Source organism: Seriola dumerili, unplaced genomic scaffold (genome assembly GCF_002260705.1).
Source record: "Seriola dumerili isolate Sdu_G_001 unplaced genomic scaffold, Sdu_1.0 BDQW01000083.1, whole genome shotgun sequence".
Taxonomy (NCBI): Eukaryota; Metazoa; Chordata; class Actinopteri; order Carangiformes; family Carangidae; genus Seriola; species Seriola dumerili.
In genome coordinates, this window is record NW_019174338.1 from 647,143 (window position 1) to 668,635 (window position 21,493).

At 40.9% G+C, this 21,493-nt stretch overlaps 1 protein-coding gene across 1 annotated transcript; it reads left to right on the forward strand.

Moving 5' to 3' along the window:
* Positions 1-6,341: 6,341 nt before the first annotated feature.
* LOC111221303 (Krueppel-like factor 15) lies at positions 6,342-17,204 on the forward strand. Its single transcript, XM_022744658.1, has 3 exons — positions 6,342-6,458; positions 8,334-9,959; positions 17,003-17,204. Exons 2-3 carry the CDS (start codon positions 8,413-8,415, stop codon positions 17,169-17,171), a joined length of 1,716 nt encoding a protein of 571 aa, XP_022600379.1. The 5' UTR covers positions 6,342-6,458; positions 8,334-8,412; the 3' UTR covers positions 17,172-17,204.
* The last annotated feature ends 4,289 nt before the right edge of the window (positions 17,205-21,493 follow it).

The window sequence follows — 21,493 nt, forward strand, 5'->3', positions numbered from 1 at the left end:
TCTATGTACATGTATTGAATTTCCATATATGAAATATATGTACATATGAAGTAAAATCATATATATTTAAAGTTTAGCTTATATATAAATATTGATTACAGCAGTTTCAAATGAAAATTTTAAACCAAAATTTTTGTTGAATGAAATAGCTGCCTAAACTATTTATTTGCTACCTATAGCACTTTACCCCTCTTCAGGTAATAAACCTTGGACTGAGAAAAGCAGTCAAATGAAAGGAAAACAAGGCCGTCTCTTATGCACCTGATCCTCTTGGCCACCATCCAGTTGAAGGCATTAGTAAAGACAACAAAGCAGGGACATTAATCTCACAGCAGGCATTATGTGGATTTTGCATATTTTGGTGCCATCGGTGGTGTTTGGATCTGAGTAATCTGCCTTTCCTCCACATTAGCATCAGGTATTTATCAAACACCCACTGACAGAGAGAGATGACACTGGTTCCATTTATTCCTTTAAATGTCCCATATTTTTACACTTACATCTGTGCAGTTTATGTGTGTCTGTTAAACACTTCTGTAATGTGTTAACCAAAATTAATAGTTTTATTTGATTTTCACCTGCTTTTCTTTATTTCCCAGGCAAACACTCAATTTTTTCTCCTAAGTAGAAATAACTGCCCACAATAGCAAACACTCTGATTGGCTCTGAACAGATCAACTGAAAAGGCAGCCTGAGATCAGATTTGGCAGAAGGCTACGGTGAAAATGGCTGCAGGGTCGGTAAGATGCTACATGTGGATCATAATATACATACATTTTAAACTGCTCACCCAGCTCTGTGCTGATCATCACACTTTCATCCACCCTGACAGAAGCCACACCTCTGCTTACCAATCTTTCTGTTCATAAAGGAGCTATTTTCTATCGCTACATAGCCAAAGTTAGCATTAACAGCTGTTTACTTTCATGTTCAGCATCATGCTTCATTCCTTTAGCTGCCAATATGAGCTATCTTCAGCTGAGGAATGCAACACCAATGTTAACTCTGTCTCTATCACGTCTCTTCAAATGAAGTTAGCAAGCTAGCCCCGGCCTGTCTTGTCACTTTCTGATAGCCACTCGCTGTAACCTCCAATCTGCCCTGGGGAGGGATGGCAGTAATAAGTGACTTAATATATTCACAGCTTTTATTTTACACCACAAAAAACACAATTAAACCCCCTTCTTCACAATCCACAAACCCACAAACAAAGTGTGTGTAGCTGCATGTAGGCAGGTTTGTTGACAACAGAATTAGCTAAAGACCTTGAAAAGCAGGTGATGAACTCTGACCTGTTCGTGTTTTTATAGGTTAAACAAATGAAAGGAGAAGGAGAACAAACAAGTGCAGGATATATGGATTGTGAGCAATTTAGGCCATCCTCTCCTCTTTCTTCTGTTTCTCTGTCTTTTGTCCTATTTTAAAACAGCAGCGATGACAAAAACAGTCAAAAACATGAAACCGTCCTCTAAATAAATATGGTGAGGAAGAATGAACTCTGTTACGTATCATGTGCGTCATTGTGTCCGAAGTCATGGTTCATTAACCTGTCTAACTCTCCAACCTTGAAACATAACTGCACTCACTTCTGACCAAAGTGTCATGTGTTGCGTCAGTCTACGTCCACTGCCATCTCACCCCAACAGCCAAAAACTTCTGTAACATTCACCCATGATATTGCAGATATTTGCTATTTTCAGTAAATAAAATCCTGATTAAAAAAAAAAAAAAGGAGAGCTCGACTGACACTGGGTTTTTTGTTGCTTATACCAAGAGCAGAACTAAATTGATTGGCAGAGGTTCATTTTTTGACATTAACAAGAGCAAAACTTGAGATGTACAAATGTTAGCAGGCCTGGCTAATTAGCATATTACCCACAATATTAAACAAGCATCACTTCTGATTCCAAAGACCATATCCTTAGCTAATTACATTATTTTGTATAGATTTTTTTTGAGGATTCTCACTTCAAAATAATTCAGCCAGAGACAAAGTGTTCAACCAACTCACGGTTAAACACGCTAGTTAGCTAGTGATTGTGAAATCTGCTAGCGCCAGCTGCCATTTTAGCCTGCAAGATCATTGGTAGCTATCCAGAAATAAGAAGGCTCTGTCTCAAATCAAGGGTCCATTGTTACTTTTACTTACTTACTTATTTGAGTGGGGAATTTACCACTGATATCATTTCAAATTTAATATGTCCTGTGTGAGAATGGGAAGCTTGACAGGGTCAATTTAGGTGGTTTGGGCATCTAATTTGGATGCCCCCTTTGTAGTTTTAGGCACAACGTATTTGGAGAAACCCCAGGACAGAAATCTCTGGTGGGATTTTAAATCCAGTGTGGTCTCAAAACACCTTGAGATCCCCCAGAAGGAGCTGGAGAATGTGGATGTGAAGAGGCATGTCTGGTCTACCTTTCAGCAACTTAGACCTGGATAGACTAGGAGAAAACTGATGGATGGATATTTCTTGGCATTTCTGAAATATAGGCTCAGATTTAAATTTAAACTCAAAGAGTCAGTGTCAGTGTACAAAAGTACACAAGTGTACAAAGAGAGAGTCTACAAAAGGTTATTTGCTGCACTGTCCACTGTAGCTCTGTGTGAATGGTTCTATACCCTTGGATGTGAGTCAGTCAGTATATGTGGGCAAAAGGCAAAGACACTTAATCCATTAAACAGGATGAGACTTGCCGCTGTAACTAAAAGCCAACTAAGCTGTCTAAGAAGTGCATTAGACACAGGAGGGGTGTTTGTGTTGATGGCAGTGGTAATGATTGGTTTAGGGGGGGTGGAAGGGTTGGGGTTCTTCGCAGCTTTATTAAGAGCTCATTGCATAACTCTCAGAGGGAATCTTTGTTCCCATCAACAATCTGCATTTTTACAAATATTTCACGCTGGTACTGTGAACGTCTCAGGAGAGTGTCTGAAAATAAATGCTATTGTCTGTATGTGTGTGTGTGTGTGTGTGTGTGCTTGAGAAAAACAAAAACTTTAGGCAAAGGGTGAAGTGTCCTGTAATAGATTTACTCCCCCACAAAAAACACTTTTCTTGGAAAAATATTTTTAACATCTCCGGAGAAAAATAAATCATGACAGTTCACTGTCTGGTTTTTCCACTTTTGTGGCAGCCGTGTAATGATATATCCCAGTCACAACATGAAAATCACTGAATCAAGTTTATTGGTGTTTATATTGTATGTGTCACTGTCAAGAGTATCATGTCAGGAGAGGGGAAATAATCAGCTCTGACACAGCAGTGTGAATTCGGCCACAGACTTACTCCAATCACCCAGTGAACTGCTGCAGCTTCCTGTTTACATGACAGGTTTTAAAGCTGTGGGGGTCTGTGTCAGCTGGTGAGGCTAAAGCTGGTTACAGCTAAAACACTCTGCCCAAGATACCAGAGTTTAGAAGAGGTGTGAAAAAAACAGTATGATCTAAAATCTGTGGTCAGCAATCACAACATCCAACTGCCACTATAAGCAAAAAATTGCACACATTTACAATTATATGTATGTTTTTATTTTTATTTTTGTGCCCAAAACGGATAAAAAAAAAAAACTTATCCTGCCTATAAAGTATTTACCCATATCTCTCTTCCAGTGCTTCTTGGTGAGAATGGCAGCTTTGTTGAGGGTATTGTCCGTGATCGTTACAAACTTGAAAAATGCACTCAAGAAGCACATATTTTCCCCATTTCACTTTTGGCAAGTCGCAAGCATTGCCAGGGGAAATAAATCAATTTGATCCATTAAGTCCATCTGGGGCTTACATAATATGCATATGTGTAGGTGTTTGTGTGTTTGAATAGAGCAGCCGAAACCAATTAGTTTGTGGGGCAGAGAAAAGAACCTCTGTGGACTTGTGCTCGTGAGTAATCAGAGCCCTGCATTTCCTCAAGTACAACATCAAATTACACTTAAAAATATGTCTTGGGACCTAAAAGTGATCACAGAGATAACTCTAGTAAAGCCCATCCTAACAAGATACCAGGACTTCCTAATGTATTTAACAAGCCGACTATAGATATGAGCAAAGATGTAATCTGTGTGAGAAAACAGAGACGTGTTGACTGGACACAGTGAGCTGCAGCAGTCCCGCTTCTCTTTTAGGACTTGGGCTATACGAGCAACCTGACAGGACCTCTGTCTGATTTCAGGTCAGAGTGGCTGAGATTTTGTTAAATGAGCCATGGTCCATTACATTTGTGAGGAAAGCAAAAACATTTAGAAAACAGCTACAGTTATCTCTGACAGAATCATGTTAGGTGTGAGCATTAGCAGCAGCGGCAGGAATCAAACAAGCAGGTCTTTTTTCCATGGCGGACATTTTGACTTGTCATAGCAGAAAAAGCACAGGTGTTACTAACAAAATTAATCAATGGCTCCATTCTTTTCAAGTGTCCCAGTACACCATGACAGTGAGTCAGCATTACCAGGACCATGAAACTGAAGCAGTGAAATGGAATTTAGCCATCATTCATTTTATTATTTACACCTGTGTTTTTCCTTCAGTGAAAAGACATGTATTAATACATACAGCTTTAACAATATTGTACTATGTTATAGATGTAGCATTAGTAGCGGTAATCATAGTAGCAATATTACTTATAATAGTAGTAGCAGGTTTAGTAGCATTAGCAGCAGTTGTAGTACCATTAATAGTTATGGTAATTGCACCAGCAGAAGTAATAACAGTGGCAATCGCAGTAACAGTAGTATAGTAGTAGTGTAAGTAGCACCAGCAGGAGCAGCGGTAATTGTAGTACTAGCAGTATTAGTAGTAATGGTAGAAGCTTAATAGTTGCAGCAGCAGCAGTAGTGGTAGTAGTAGCTTGTAGCAGTGTTAGCTGTAGCAGCAGTGACAGTAGAAGTAGCTGTATTAGTAGCACCAATAGTATAGGCCTAATAGAGGTAGCATTAACAGTAGTAGCAGTTTAGCCATAGGAGTATTGGTAGTATTAATCATAGGCTACTAGTAATAATAGATGCGGTAGTGGTCACACCACTAGCTGTAAAACTAGTAGCAATAGCAGTAGGCTAATTGTTGTAGCAGTAATAATTGTAGTAGTACCAATATTAGCAGTACCCTAGTATTTGTGGTACTTGTCGTAGCAGCAGTCATACTGTACAAGTAGTGGCAGTAACAGTAGCACAAGCAATAGCAGTGTGGTAGTGTTGTATTGAAACAGCAGTAGCAGTATTTGTAGCAGTCACATACAGCAGTAGTAGCATCAGTAGGCTTAGTAATGATTGCGTAAAGTAGTAGCAGTATAGCCATAAGAGTACAGTTGTATTAGTAGCAGTAGCAACAGGAATATCAATATTAATAGCAGTAGTAACAGTAGCAGTAGTAGTAGTAGTAGTAGGCTTCCATAGGAGTCGTGCAGAACACACCTCCTCAGTGTGACATTGTGCATCCACAGCATAATAGCCAGTGACTGTGTGCTGTATATAAGTACACACTGAAACACTCCTGGTGTTTACAAGCAGGCTGAAAGTGAATCATTTATCCAAACATACTGAAAGGTAATCTAGCCTACGCAGGCAAATCAAATTAGGCTGGAGCCAGTAAAAGTTACTTCAGCTTAGCAGAGGTGTTTATATGAGGTCTGCTCAGCTGGAGTGAAAGCAAAACTTCTATTACTGATGTTATTAGGCAGCATGTAAACACACTCACTTACCTACTCAATGGCTCCCTCAGTCACTCAGTCACTCAGCCACTTATTCAGACATGGTCATGTGTAACAGGCAAAAAGCTCAGTGTGCTTTCTAGGGATCAGAGAGGACTCTTGTGAACCCAAATGTTGATGTTTGTGCTCTTATTTATTTCATCCTGTTACAGTTTAACAGCTTAAAACACCATAATGTATGACAAGTACATATACAATATATTACTAATTTCTGCTGTAATATTGTATGAAAGCTAAAAAAATATATTATTTGTTATTATAGCAGTATGGTAGAGAAATGTTATGCTCAGGTGTAAGTTGTAAACATCCTATCTCCTTCCCTCACTCACACATACACGCGCGCACACACACACACTCCCTCTTTCCATTGACGCTAGACTCTGAGGCCGGCCTCCCTTCACCGTGAGCCAATTGCGACGTGCCGAGCAGGCGAGCCTTCATGAGCCGACCCCCTCATTTTACTGGTTTTAACATACACAGCTCCGTTCATGTGACGCTTAAGCGAACTACCAGTCCTCAGCAGAGAGAGAGTGATAGTGTGTGTGTGTGTGCGCGTGTGTGTGTGTGTTAGAGAGGGAGAGAGAGAGAGAGAGAGAGAGAGAGAGAGAGAGAGAGAGAGAGAAAGAGTGGAGGTATACAGTTATGCAAAGACCGTGTAGTGGGGTTATATTGCCATTACGCGCTATTACGCACTGACAGCTACTTTCAGGAGAGGAGCTCTCAGCGCACAGGAGCGGGATTTTGGATTCCTCACATTTACTGGTAAGTGCATGAAGTAGGGACGCTGGTGTGATTTAATAGCAGAGCCATGCACAGTATGAAAGCATGGGTCGGTTTAAGTGAGTGGAGAGAAATTTGATATCTATACATACGCGTGCTTGTAGTGACAATGTATGCTTTATGCATGCTGCTGCCTCGCTCTCAGTAAAAATTCCCTCAGCCTATAAAACCCTCCATGTGTCATGTCTGCAGTTGTGTTGATATCTATATCATGCAGAACTACTGTGACTTTGACTTTATGTCGCAGCCCGCAGGCTAGAACATGCCACAAATCCCGAGTTAAGCTCCATAACTGGTTATTCATGCAGCGTGGTGAAGACCAGGAGCGCATCACACTGTCAAAGCGTCTCTGATGGTTCACGGGCGGCAGGGTTACATTAGGGCAAGTGACTTAGGAGTTGGCCAAGTCTGAGGTGTTCCCAAACTCTCTTCCTAAACTTTTTTTTTTTTTCCCTCTCTCTCCATGAGGTAGCCCAGGATGTCATATGATGTTATCGCATAAAAAACCGTATCTGAGTCGAATTTGGGCGATGTATCTGTAATTACATAACTGCACTGAAGGTTGGAAACAACAGACATTTAGGGAACAAGTGTTTTTGATATTGTGATGGCATGACTCAATTAAGTTTTTTTAATTTGATTATTACTTTACTAAGTTTCCTGATAAAAACCTGGAGCCTGTGTCAGGACCTCTGAACGTCCCTGGACTTCAGCACACCGAGGAAAGCGCTGCTTCTCAGCTTTACAGAAGAGGGCGCACAATCATTTTGTTTTCAGTATTTTTTTTTTGTGTGTGTGTGTGTGTGTGTGTGTGTGTGTGTGTGTGTGTGTGTGTGTGTGTGTGTGTGTGTGTGTGTGTGTGTTCATGCAATACACGTGTAGCCTTTTATGGTTTTAAAATGGATTGTATTGTCATGTTTAATCACCATAAGCCACCCACTGCATTTAAGGCCATTTGATTATGTCTAGCATTTTTTAATCCATGTCCAGTGTAGACATGGTGCATTGTCTGCTGGCTGCTAGATAGATAAAAATAAACACTGAATCCTTCACTCATCACCCCATCAAAATCTGCTGATCTTACACTGGCAGACTGTGGTGACTGTGCCTCTTGTTCCACCGCAGGAAGTTTTTAGTTTGTGTCTTTATTCTAATCTCTTTATACCTGTCCGTGTAGGCTATTTACAAATTATTGATCATTGTAGTGACTCAGACTGAGTTGTTATAAGGACGACAGGAGGGACATGAGTAGAAAGATGGCATTAAATGACAGCAGAACCACATGGCTTTAATGTTAGAAGTGGTGAGAAATGGGAACCCCTGATTCCACATGGTCAGCTTGAAGACTGAACTAGCAGCTGCAGTGTCTACACACACACACACACACACACACACACAATCTTCAAAAGGAAAGTCAACCACGTGTGAAGGAAGTGGAATTTGAAGTGCCATCAGCTGCAGAGCTTTTGCAAAAGCAGCAGGTAGTGCAAAGGGACCAAATGATTGTTAAAAAAAAAAAAAAAACTTTCAGTCAGTCTGTTGGTTGACTTATTTTCATAGAAACTGTAGGGACTGTGTGGTGAAACATTAACACTGTCAGTCTGTCTTAAACTGGGAGGTTAATGTGCTGTCATGCAAGATTTTTGCAACTGCAGATTTTGGCATTGGGTCGGTAATTACATAACTGCACGGAAGTACAAGAACCTGTTAATTCTGAAGTAACTTTTAATTAATATTTAATTAAAATCAGTCGTTTTACACAAAAAATAGTGTCGTTTTGGCTGACATGTGTTCCAATTTAAAGATAAATTACTTTCATTGTAATAAATGATAAACACGATCATTTTTCTTTTGCAGGAAGAAGTCAGAGGTTTTCATTAACATTCAGCTTGATCTTCAGAGCAGACCAGAGTCAGCTGCCTCCATCCGCACAGGAATGGTGGATCACTTGCCGCTTGGTGAGGAGACCTTCCTGTATTACACCGGCTCCCCGGGGTCTGACTACAACTGCCTCTGTCGCCACGCCAATGGTGGCGTGTCGCCAGGCATCATGGTAACCGACGCATGCATCTACCACCACCACCACCACCACCACCACCCCTACCAAGGGGTGATGGTCTCCTCCTCGCCTCGACTCTCTGAGGACGACCTCAGTGAGTCCTCCAGCCCTCGTTCGTCCCTCTGCTCCAGCCCTGAGTCCTCATCGCCAACCTCGCGGCACGTTTTCAGCTCCAGCTACGAAAGCAGGAGCAGCAGGAGCAGCGGGAGCTGTAGCTCTTCATCAGGAGGAGAGAGTCAGGACAGCCTGCTGGACCTCCTGCTCTCACAGACCTCCCTCAGCACTTCATTAAGCTCTATTGCCAGCAACAGCAGCTCCCTTTCTTCTCCTCTTTCTTCCTCTCTATGCCTCTCTTCCCCACCCTTTTCTTCCTCCTCGCCTCTCACTGCCCCCCTTTTACCCATGGGCCTGGCCTGGGAGTCCAAGAGGGAGCAGCGGCTGAGTCTCCTCCAGCAGCAGGCCAAAGAGGACTGTTACGAGTTCCCTGTCTTCCTTGACGAGCTGCAGGACCCGGCGACGCTCCTCTTTCAGCCCACCCTGGAGGAGATAGAGGAGTTCCTCGAGGAGAACATGGTTGTGGCGATGGAGAAAGAAGAGGAGGGGATTGATGAGGCGATGTCACCGATATCAGAGGATGCTGAGGCGGAAGGCTCAAGGACATTAGCAGGAGAACTTGTATCAGTACCACATAACTCAGATCAGACTGTTCCTGTTGCTCATTCTCCTCTATCCAACTACACAGAGACCAAACATTCACCGTGTGCATCTGACATGGACAGCTCAACATCAACAGAGGATGCTAGTTGCATAGCTAGTTCTAATTCTCCTATTAGTCGAGTTGATGGGATTAAACAGGAGGACTGTGGATCATCGCCTGCCTCATCAGAAGGTACCAGTGTCGCTTCAGGCGTCCCTGTCATCCTACAAATCCAGCCCATACAGATCAAACAAGAACCGAACCCCAGTGCCATATCAGATGCTGTCACCCAGCCAACCCAACCTCAGAAAACCCCATCCCAGCCAACACAGGCCCCGTCGGATATCAAAATTGCCCAGCTCCTGGTCAACATCCAGGGGCAGACCTTTGCTTTGGTGCCTCAGCTGCTTTCCCCAGCAAACATTAGTAGCTCAAGTAAAATGGGAAGCACCGCTTCATCCAAATTTGTCCGGATTGCGCCGGTGCCCATTGCCGCCAAACCCACTGGGCTCGGGGAAGGCGGGTTGGGTGGAGGTTCGGCTGCAGGGGTCCTCACTGGAGGTCAGAGGTACCAGAAGAACGCAGTAGCAGACCTTATTAAAATGCACAAGTGCTCTTTTCCCGGCTGTAATAAGATGTACACCAAGAGCAGCCACCTTAAAGCCCACCTGAGGAGGCACACAGGGGAGAAGCCCTTCGCCTGCACATGGCCCGGCTGTGGATGGAGGTGAGCAGAACCAAAGTAGACCGCATGATTCAAATGAGTAAAGAGAAATCAGTCATTATCTGGAGAGGTGAAGATAAATTAGACCTAAATTTAGACCATTTCAGACTTACAGACATAGCAACGTGGATCTAATTAAAGTGTTGATGAGTGGATGGAGATGAAAGGATAGATTGATGCAGTGTGAGCTGATCGATGTGTTTATCTGCACTGCGTGTGTCTCAGAAGTTGATAACCCTGGTTACTCTCGGTGATCTCTGGAGTGCTGCACATTAGTTTGTTGTGTAAAGAACCGTGCTTTTTTATTGTGGGGCTTTTTACAGATAAGACTGTGTCAAAGGATCTTAATCCGTCTTGTGCAAAAGCATGAAACTGCTGTTTCTGTGAACAGGATGAAAACCTTCCACCATGAATGGACTAAAACAGTACAACTGAACAAACGGTTCAACATCTTTAACCTTGTTCACAGAGTGTCTAAAAGAGCCAAGATATTGTCTTACAGTAGAACAGGAGAAAGGTTTTATGGGGGACGAAAAACCTGTTAAATATAGAGCAAGACAATTCAGGAGGCTCTGGTTAGATAGTTTATGGATGGGAGAGAATGGCCCATATTCAGGGGAGTTGTGTGCAAGTCTATCCAAGATGGTTACAGTCTGTTCTCTCCTACAGGCTGGCGCTGTGCCCCATTATCTGTGTGTTTTTGTACCATGGTGGAGTTCTAGATTAGATAGAGTGCCTTTTGAAGTTGCATTCAGACTTTGTCCCCTGTTAGTTATTCCACTTGTTTGCTCAGTGTCTGCAACCACTTCACATACACACATTCATGCAGCAGCGATACACTGGATCAACACTGACAATCAAGTCGAACTTTTTCACTTCAGACGAGCCCTCGTAACACCCAGGATTTTCATTCCATGATACATTTTTAATGACTCTTTGGTCGCTAACTAATTAGGTTTTTCTCTCCCTTAATCTTTGCCTTCATCAAAAGTAATAAAATCTTCATTTAACCTTTTCTAGCCAAAGTACAAATTTCACCTTTTGACCTGTTGGGCAATAAGTGTATGTATAGAAGTGGAATCCATTGACGAAGGCTGTGTATAGTGTCTTGAGAGTGTGTGTGTGTGTGTGTGTGTGTGTGTGTGTGTGTGTGTGTGTGTGTGTGTGTGTGTGTGTGTGTGTGTGTGTCTTTCCACACATTGACAGAGGCCGGGTTAAGTTTGGTCAAACACTGTGGTTAAGGTTTAATTATGGTAAGGACTGAGTTTAAGGGTAAAATTAGATCAGGTAGCTCAGTGAAACACCTGCAGGCATTTCAAATCCACCAGGTCTGACACAGTATGCTCTGTGTCAGGGCTCATATCCAAGCATCTTATGTAACATCAAGTTGTGTTCTGAAGAGAAAAAAAACAAAACAACTTAAAATATCTTATTAAACACTTGTGCTGTAATACTGTAAATCCCATCAAGCTAGCTGCTGCTTTAGAGGTGCTGGTGGGCAGATTTTTGACTGGACGGAGCCAGGCTAGCTGTTTCCCTATGTTTCCAGTCTTTATGCTAAGCTAAGCTAGACTCGTGACTCATTGATCCTCTTATCTCAGCAAGATGGCAAATAAGTGCATTTAATTGGGCCTCTTGAATCTTGAAAGTTCTCTTTACTGGGCAGCTTCAAACATGTGAAGTTCCAAATTACAGAAATATGAACTGATAAGAAAAAAAAAATGAACAGTTTCATCATTTATACCTGTTTATACACAGAAATCATGTAACGTGACAAAGCAGAAAGTTGATGCAATATGCAGAGACTGGAGCACCCTGGCTGTGATGCAGCCTTTTATAATGTAAACACACTAAACATTTAGAGACTAATATGTCGTCATCCGAGTCCTGTGATGTGAATGTACATCCAGTTAGTGCGGATGCAGTGTTATTTTTAGTGCAGCATTAACTTTGTCATTGTGGCTGACACATGGATATCTACAATATTTGATAAAAATCTTGCTGATTGCAGCTCACATTTTGCTCTACCGACAGAAACATACAACATACAGCAGTGGCTGTACTGCAGTGGACATTATTAGACAACGTTTCCCTGGCAGGATACATGAATTGAGATAGTCAGTGGATTGAGCAACTAGTCAAACAGTTCCTATCTGTCTAATTGAGATCTTATATTTTCACCACATCCTTGTATGACTCAACACATTCAGTCCGAGGAAACAGCCGCTCCTGTCTTTTGCAGTGTGTGTCCACTTTTGCTGATTTCTCCATAGATCAGCTATAAAAAGATTAAAAACTATAAATATACCCCTATAGCTCTACTATATCTTAACCATACTGTATGTCTAATAGGTCATGGGAAACTGCAGCTCTGATATGTGGGTGTTCTTTCAGTCAGTTTGCTATTGGACACACGCTGCATCCCTGCCGTCACTTCAAAAACAAGTGAGAAACATTTGTTTTAAGCTAATGATGGTGTATTTTTACATTGTTGAAAGAGTTGCATTGATCTTTTTATGATCTGCAGACTCTAAGGACGATGCATTTTTTCAACTGACTTTAAAACACAATTCTCCCAGTCGTCCTAAAACTGCCCTTGTGTAGTCTTTACATGACAGCAGCGATACACTGTATTATACAGTTGCTCCCTCCTTGCTCCTCTCTCTCTCTCTCTGGGCCAGGAAATGGAGGTGAGCTGGGGAGTCAGGCGCCCCTTTCCCTCTGTAACCTTTATATCCATGTGTTGGCTCCTCTGAAGTAGAGAGGAATGCATTTCATTGGCTGGACTTCTACTTTATAACTCGGTGAAAGTTACATTTCATCCTTTGCCAAGTTGTTTTTCTTAAAGCTTTGTTATACTTTCATCCTTTTCTTTGTCTCTGATTGTAGTCTATGATTGTCTGTGCATCCAGTTCTGTATGTAATCTGAGCACAAAGTCACATGTAAACACTTATAGGAACACATGCAGGCAACACACCTACACACACACACACACACACACACACACACACACACATATACACATGAGTGTGCAGTATTTTCAGCTCAGACCTGCATGGCGATGTGTGCTGGACAGCTGGGCTCAAACCCAAACAGTTTACTGTAAAAACACAGTGATGATGTGTTTACTCTACGTCTGTCATCGGGGCAGCGGCTTGTTGTACTTGTCAGCTGATACATTCGTCGTTACAACGCCGTTTTGTTGTACTGACGGATGGGCGGTGACGAAGCTGTCACGGTTTGTTGCGGCTTTAGATTCTTACATTTGGAGCTCAACAGAGAGGTGAAGAGAGAGAAGGAGGGAGTACTTACCTATCGGACATTAATGATGTGTTATTGATCCTCCTGGGAAATATCTATCTTCCCATTTTCTGACCTCTCCGGGGAGGTCAGCGAAGTTGGAATCGGTGTCTGTGAAGCTGGAAAGGATCTGGTGTCCTGCTAATAAACCAAAGGAGCTAGATTCAGTTCCCCTTTTTGTTTAAGAACTAAATCTTTTGGAAAATTTTATGGTTCTTTATGTATAGCTTTACATGTACAAGGCAATCTGCCATTGATTAGTGCAGTCATGCATTAATGTGATTTTTCTTTGGACGCACACACAGTTGAAAATTGAGCCACTCGTAAACACGGTGACAAGGAGACACAAAGAGCTCTGAGCTGATAAGAAAAAAAATAAAATCTCTGTTTGTGTAAGTTTCCAGGTGTGTAACCAACCTGATCGCCACACCTATCCAGGCTGTTTTCACTATGCTCTGCTGACTGCAGAGCAGAGTTTAGGGACAAGCTAGAACAAAACCTGCGTATGTGTTTCCCACAGCGCCCACACTAATATGTATAGTATGTGTCGTGCTACAGCCACGCCAAACTGCCCCGAGGACTTAAGCCACAAAACCCACAGTCTTCATGTAAAAAAACAAAAAACAAAAAACACACACACACACTCAAGTGATCAACACAAGTGCCCTCCATCCTCGGAGTTATGAACTTAGTGACCTCTCCGACAAGCCCTGGACCATACAGAGCAGAGAAACCTCACAGCTGTAGCAGGAGAGGGCATCAGTTTGTGGAGACTGAAGGCTGGCGCTCGATGGATCTTATGCAGAAAGTGTGTACTTGAAGTGTACTTATTTGTATAAGTCCTAAATGCGTGTTCTGTTGAAAGCTCCTCCCCGGCACAGTATGTTATAGTTGGGCTCGGGCCCAGTTTGAGTCAGAAGAATAGCTGTACATGCTTTGTATCATGCCCCGGCTTGAAGCTGATGTAGCACAGCTTTAGGGTGTAATTACAGCGAGGAACAAATGAACAGTCACATAAAGTAGAACTTAAAGACACTGATGTGGGTTCTGATTTTTATTTTAATATTTTTAAAGGACATGCCTCATAAATGCATTTTCACAGGAGTCAAAGAATCGTAGCATATTTGAAGCAGCTATAAGGTATCTGAAAAACAGCAGTCCTTTTATTCTCCTTTTATTCTCTTAGCAGTGAACAGCATCTGTGTCAACAGAGGTGATCTGCAGTCCAGGCCATTAGGCCATAAGTATTTGGACAGTTGCACATTTTCGTTCTTCCGATTCTGAGCTTCAGCACACACGCAAAGATAAGACTGATAATAAAACTAGTAGTAATAATAAGACTAATAAGGAGACTAATAATAATAATAATTGTAGCAGTGGGTGTTGGGTAGGATCAGTAGGTGGTCTGCAATCCAGACTCTGCAGCTCCAGAGGCAGAAATACCTGCAGAGAGCGAGAGCGGCATAAAACTACAGGAGGGTATATGGGGTATGAATGTGTACAGATGGAGAGGGAGAGGAGGAGAGAGGAGAGAGGTGCATCATGGGAAGTCCCCCAGCAATGTAGGCCTATAGCAGCATAACTAAGAGCTAGTTCAGGCAAGCCTGAGCTAGCCCTTCCTATAGGCTTTATCAAAAAGGAGCAGCCTGGTCTCTGTTTTTTGAGACTCACTGGTGGTTTGCATCCTGTAGTGAGGTGGTTTACAGTCCTCTGAGTTTATGTCTTCTCGTGATCATTGACAAGGTAGCATACAGTATACGCCTACATCCTGGAGAGCTTTCTCGACTTGCTGTGCAGTCATAAAGGCAAAATGCAGATCATTTTCTGCTTATCCACAAGGCTCGTACTCCTCGGTTTACCAGCTCGTATTCCATTTTCTAGCTTTCCAGCTTTTCTTACGAAACACCCAACTGTTGATTTTGACAAACCGACCCTCTGTGATACCTCTCTGATAGATAGTTGCTTTCTTTTATCCTCATTATTATCTTCTTCACCCGCATGGTCACCTCTTTACTCCTCGTACTGACAGAGAGCCCTGACTCACATGTGAGCTCCTTTGTGCATGAACTAAGATTGAAACAACACACAGCTGCTCACGAAACATTTAGTAGCCAAGTTTCCAGTTACTTTTGAAGCTGGGACTTTAATCCAGTAGCCATTATTTTATTTCGAAACGATTTGGTTGAAGCTCAGATACTGCAGAACTACATGTGTAACTGTATGACTCATAGCTGCACTCCATGCAGTTGGGTTAATGATGACTCTTTAGCCATACTAGCAACATGGGTTTACACTGAAAAACATGCAGAAATTTATTATCATCAATTAATCTGTTCTTATAAACATGAATAAATTGTAATATAAAACAAGTTTTTATTAATTTCAAATAGAACTTTTAAACAAGTGAAGTCTTTTGACTGGAAACTTGACTCATGACATCAAGTTATGACAAAAAAAGAAGAAACACCATTAACATATTAGCAGACTTCCCAGCATGCATAGTGAAAACTCTCCAGAGATCGTTCTGTTTTGTAGTGTGAAGAAAATATTCAAACTTGCTGTGTGTCTTTAATACATGCTAAATGAAGTCATGGTTGTTTCTTCTCAGAATAATGAAAACAGTGTGAACTGTTGCTGAATTCAGTCCCTACCCACGTCCTCTTACAGCACAGTCTGTGGGAGCAGCCTGACATGTTGTCTTTGTGCTCACTGTGGTACAAAGTGGCTCCGACAGGAGCAGCTTCTTGTTGAATAAAGAACACGTCAAACTGAGAAAATGGACTGAAGCGTACTTTACATAACAGGTCACATTAGTTATGTTGAAGTTCAAGGAAAAACCACAGGAGTTGAATGAATGAGCACATTTAAATAAATCAGATATAGCTTAAATCAGGATGCAACAAGAATCAAAGCGGGTTATTCTCTGTTATGTCTGTTTAACTATTATCTGAATGAACGTTCACCGTCAAGATGCAGGTGAAAAAGATCTGTAGGTGTGTTTGTTTTGAGGTTCAGCTCAGCTATAAAAAATGTGTTATCTTCGTTTTATTACCGGGCCATTAAAATGATGAATAGTGGGTTGTGTAATCCATGTCTTAGAGTGGAAATGGTTTGACATAACTGTGAGTGACGTCTTTACATCTCTGTGAATTATCACCTTCATGCTTTCAACCTGCTGCCGCTGCTGCTGGAACTGAGTCTGTGTTACAGATTAATCTGATTTTAACAGCTTAACTAATATATACACAAAAAGTGGTGCACACATGTACAACAGGCACTACTGTATCATCCACTTAACCCTTCACTGTCATGATATCCAAGCTGGACGAAGCTCCATAGAGACCAGAGCGGAGCAGGGGCCAGGAATAGACCGGGCTGGGATTTGCAGTGCTCATGTGTTGAGCTAAATATGGGACGGCTCTTTGACTTCACAGAGAAGACGCAGGGCAAAACACACATATAGCGTCACACCTCTCAGATTACCCTCATATAAAACCACATGACATAGCTTTTATGTTATTTGGCAGCTTGAAGCATCACAGCATTTTTTTTTTATAGGAAGCCCTGCATCCAAACAGACAGAGAAACTTTTCCTTTGTGAAATTTCAGTTTTACATCACTAACTATTATGATTAGGGAATTAAACAAAAAAAAACTGGAAGTAAAGAGTGTGGCATTATTGGTGAAAAGATGTGCAATGCTCATCAAAATTCAAAAGATTTAATAGATCAAATCTTTCCCACAGGTTCTCCCGGTCCGACGAGCTGTCCCGACACCGCCGCTCCCACTCAGGAGTGAAACCGTATCAGTGCATCGTGTGCGAGAAGAAGTTTGCCCGCAGCGATCACCTGTCGAAACACCTCAAAGTCCACCGCTTTCCACGAAGCAGCAGGACAGGACGCTCTGCAAACTGACCCCCCTGACCTCACTCTTACGACTGACGCTAAGCAGGGGGGGTGGGGGGTGGGGGGATGGGATGGTGTTTGTGTGTGTAAGAGGAAAGACAGAAGAGGAGGAGGAGGAGGAGGAGGAAGAAGAGGAGGGTGAAAGTTGAAACACCTCTGTGCAGGACTCTTTATGCTTGTGTGCGTTTATGTTCAAATATGTACGCGTGACGTACATTCATGGTACTGTGATAATTTATTGGGTGGCGAGGAAAAGACTGTAAAAACTAAACTAAAACAGAAAACTGTTACTTGACATAACACCCTCACAGGTGGAATAAGCTTCTTGTATATTACAACATTTATTTGTCTCACTCAGATCTTTTTAGCTAATCTAATTTGAAGAAAGATTTTCTATTCAGAGTATTTTTTTACACTCTGAGATGTGTGCTAGTGCTAATGTGAGTCAAAAGCCTTATATCAACAAAGGTTGTAACACTGGGGGGTGTGCTACTATTTAAAACCCCCAGTTTTCTTTTCCCTTCCTGGAGCCAAATGTTGTTTAAAAGTAATTAGAAAAAAAAAAAAAAAAAAAAAAAAAAAAAAAAAGAAAAGAAAGAAAAAAAAAATATCATCGCTTACTGGCTTGAATTTAATGTGTCGCTTACTGGACATTGTATTTGGAAGCATTGGCATTTCATTCTTTCTCGATAGACGGCAGAGTAAATGATGCATCAACATTCCTTTAGCTTTGAATCAGTCTCTTTGTTGCCTTTGGGTCTCGTTACAGGAAAAAAAAACACACACACTGTAGTAACCTCAAACACAAGAACAGAGCTCATGCTCACCAACAAGGATCATTGCAATATGGGATTTGCACTAGTGCACATGAAATGTCTGGTTTCTGCCTATAGTGAGTATTTTGTGTAAGTGCACTCAAGTTCTATAATGCCTTTGTGTTATGGTTAAAAAAAAAAAAGATTTTTGTCAGAACAGTTGTTTTTATGGCCTTTTTGGATCAAAACAGAGTATTTCACAAACAAGTATTTACAAAATCATGATAAAATCATTTGTTTAGTTTTGTGCTGTTATGTGATGCCATCTCATGTATTACTTTATGACACTTTACTTACTTCATGTCACTGCTGTCAAAAACATGCAGGCTCAAATCATACAAAATGGTGGTGAATTCACACATGAAAAGTTTTGGCATCACTAACTTGAGCATCTCTTGCCAAATCAAGTTTTTTTTTTATTTTTCCCCCTCTTTGTTACACAAAATTATTTCAACACAGATGAATTCATTGAATTTAACTGGAATTTCTTTTGTACTTCTTTTCCCTTTTGTTGAGATCTGAATTATGTTTCATTGAAACATCCGATAACAAATTCACCCAAGACCAGTAAAATAAATGCATTAAAGTAAGACTAAGTAACTTGTGATGAACAGCACCCACTCATTAACAGTCATTTACCGGATAATTGGGAATTCTAAAAACGTAACGTCACACCAGCCCAAGTAGAGAAGAGTCGTTGAACAAGTAGGCTCACATTAACAAATATAAATATGACAGACCAAGTGAGGCAGTAACAGCAAAGCACTTCACTGTGCTGAGTTTATTAAGGGAGTATTTTATTACTTTTTAATTAAACGTTTTATTTGTAAGAGAATGAAATTGATTTGTCATCTTTCAAAAGTTATATGGACTAGCTTTGATATATGGAATATTTTGCACCTGTCTTAGAGGAGGGGTCAAAGTTCGCTCCCACTGAAGCTGAAGTTCTTGAGCAAAAATCTATTTTTTTTTCCCAGTTCCTTCCATATGAATTACATAAGATGAAAAATTGAATAATTTACAAATCAAATTTAACTGGAATTGTTTGTACTTGTTACCCATTTGTTGAGACTGGAATTCTATGCCAATAACAAATTCATCTTCATGAATCCCACTCATTTTCTTTGGCCTTGCCCTGATGTGACTCGTTGCATATTCTTCAAACGTTGATTGAAAATTGAAAAGCGTCCAGGAAACACTACTATCTGTCTTTGGGCTTCATATCAAATATCTTGCCACAAACTGATATGCCTTTTGTCTTGTACTGTAAGGGAACAGTGACTGTTTTGCTTTTCTGTCATATTACATCTTTATGTATAGATTACTTTATTCTGTGTCACTCTGCATCTCAGCTGAATTAAACCAAACTAGTCATGGGAGGGACACAAAATGCCTGCTGCACAGAGTTCAGAGATGGTTTCCTGTTCCATAAGGTCGAGGATCAGCTCACAAATTGAGGAAATTATGTTCAAATTTGAACTGAAATTCAGTTTTTTTTTTTTTTTTTGTTTTGATATGTTGAAACAAACCTTTTGAGTGTTGGGTACACAGCACCTGATGCTGTATGGAGGAAGCGTATTAACTCTGTCAGGCATTCCTTCCATACAATCAGAAGAAACACTTTTCTGAATGGGCTTGCTACGTGAGCCCATGAATGTATGTAAATACTGTATATGCATCTGAAAGGAGAACTGAAATATTCTTCTAGTGATTTCTGCGATTGTGAAAGATTTTTAAAAAAAAAAATATGTAAAGAAAATGTACATAACATGATAATTCAAATATATAGTGAAAAAATGTAGCAACTGTTTTTTTTGTCAAGTGTTTACACGACACATTATTAAAAAAGGGCTCATGAAATGTTTCGTGGTATGTCCATGGATCAGCATTTTTAAAAATACATATGTGCAAAAGCATTTCCTGATTTGCACATCAAGTGCAGTGTAGCATATTGTATTATGAAACATGTGATAAGTCATTTTCAAATGTGCTCTGTAAACACTGCACAAAAAGAGTTGCTAAAAATGTTATATTTTTCGCTCTTGTTCTACTACGTAAAACACATTTACAATAAAAATTTCAAAACTAATACTGTGTTTTGTTTTGCAATTATTGTTATTATTATTATTATCATCATCATTATCATCAAAAGGCCAGCAATAATGTTGTATAATAATAAATCTCCTGCTTTATGTTGCTGTCCTCATGTTCCCTTTAGGAGGACTCAGTGATTTGGTTGGTACAGTGAACAAAACACATTCAGGCCAAGTTTTGTGACCCTGAGAGCTCAGGGTACTGCAACTTGAACACGTGCAAATAGACAAAACACAAAACAAATTCGGAAAAACATCTTTATCAATTTGACAACACATATGCTGCAAATACTCTCAACACAGCAGTGTTTCCAGTGGACACACAAAAAAAGTAACAAGGGGGCACCCAGGTGGCCCACCTGTTAGATAATGATATTTATGGTACGTGCTCTGACATAAATGTCAAACATGTGGGGATTTAAAAGCGGAATGACAGCTGACAGTGTTGCCAAGCAATATTAAGTAGCCTAGTGCTTTAGGCTAACATTAGCTAGCATTCTACTTTTGGCGTATCTTAAAAATGACTAGACAACCTTGGTTGGTTAATCATTTTTTCTCACCCACACTTGTTTAGCCTTCTGCTTTTGTTTGTTCTCACTGCAAAGTCTTACTAATGTGACAGGTTGTAGCACCACAGGCTCCATTTTGTTCACATCTGCTTCCCTTGTGAGGTCACATGAGATGAGATCATGTGACGCGGTGCACATGCTGTGGTGTGCGATGCACCATTATTGTCAAATCTTGCAGGGTGTGCATGTTGGAGACTAGAGAGAAGATAATCTGTTAAGTTTATCAGAGCACAGCATAAGAAAAGTTGTACGAGCAAATAACCCGAGTATATCCTGAACTGAGCAACAGAGTGTTTTTTAGCTCATGTAATAAACTTTTCATTTGTAAGAAGATGAATGTGTTATGTCCTCAAAAGTTGTGTATACTTGCTTTAATAGGCTGAGGAATGTTTTCTACCTATCTCATGACGACACCCAGCGGAATAAGCCTCTCAATTAGCTCCTATTGAAACTGAATAATAAAAACAGATCTCGTCCACAAAGAGTGGGCTACAATTACTGTCGCAAAGATTAATGTCAAAACATCACAGTACAGTAAGCTAGCTAATTACAAGACAGATCAGCACAAACCACATATTCCAACTCATGATGTCCTGTTTACCAGACAGGCTCACGAACGAGCCGAGCCACGACAGCACAGAGAGAGAGCGAGTGTAGATTTACAGTTGCATAATGCAGCAGAGGGCAGATGCTTTTTTTTTTTTACTCTCATCTCATAATTGACTCTTTTATCAGTTGTAATTAGATGGCGAACAGTTGACTGTAAAATGAGTCCTTTCGAACTGAGAAATACAAAATCTTTAAATTATTTTGCTAGGACTGCACTTCTACAACATTAAGATGATAGCTGTATA

Coding starts and splice junctions, on each gene's coding strand:
- LOC111221303 (XM_022744658.1), top strand. CDS start 8,413: ATGGTGGATCACTTGCCGCTTGGTGAGGAGACCTTCCTGTATTACACC. Junction 9,960..17,002: donor TGGCCCGGCTGTGGATGGAG/GTGAGCAGAACC, acceptor TCTTTCCCACAG/GTTCTCCCGGTCCGACGAGC.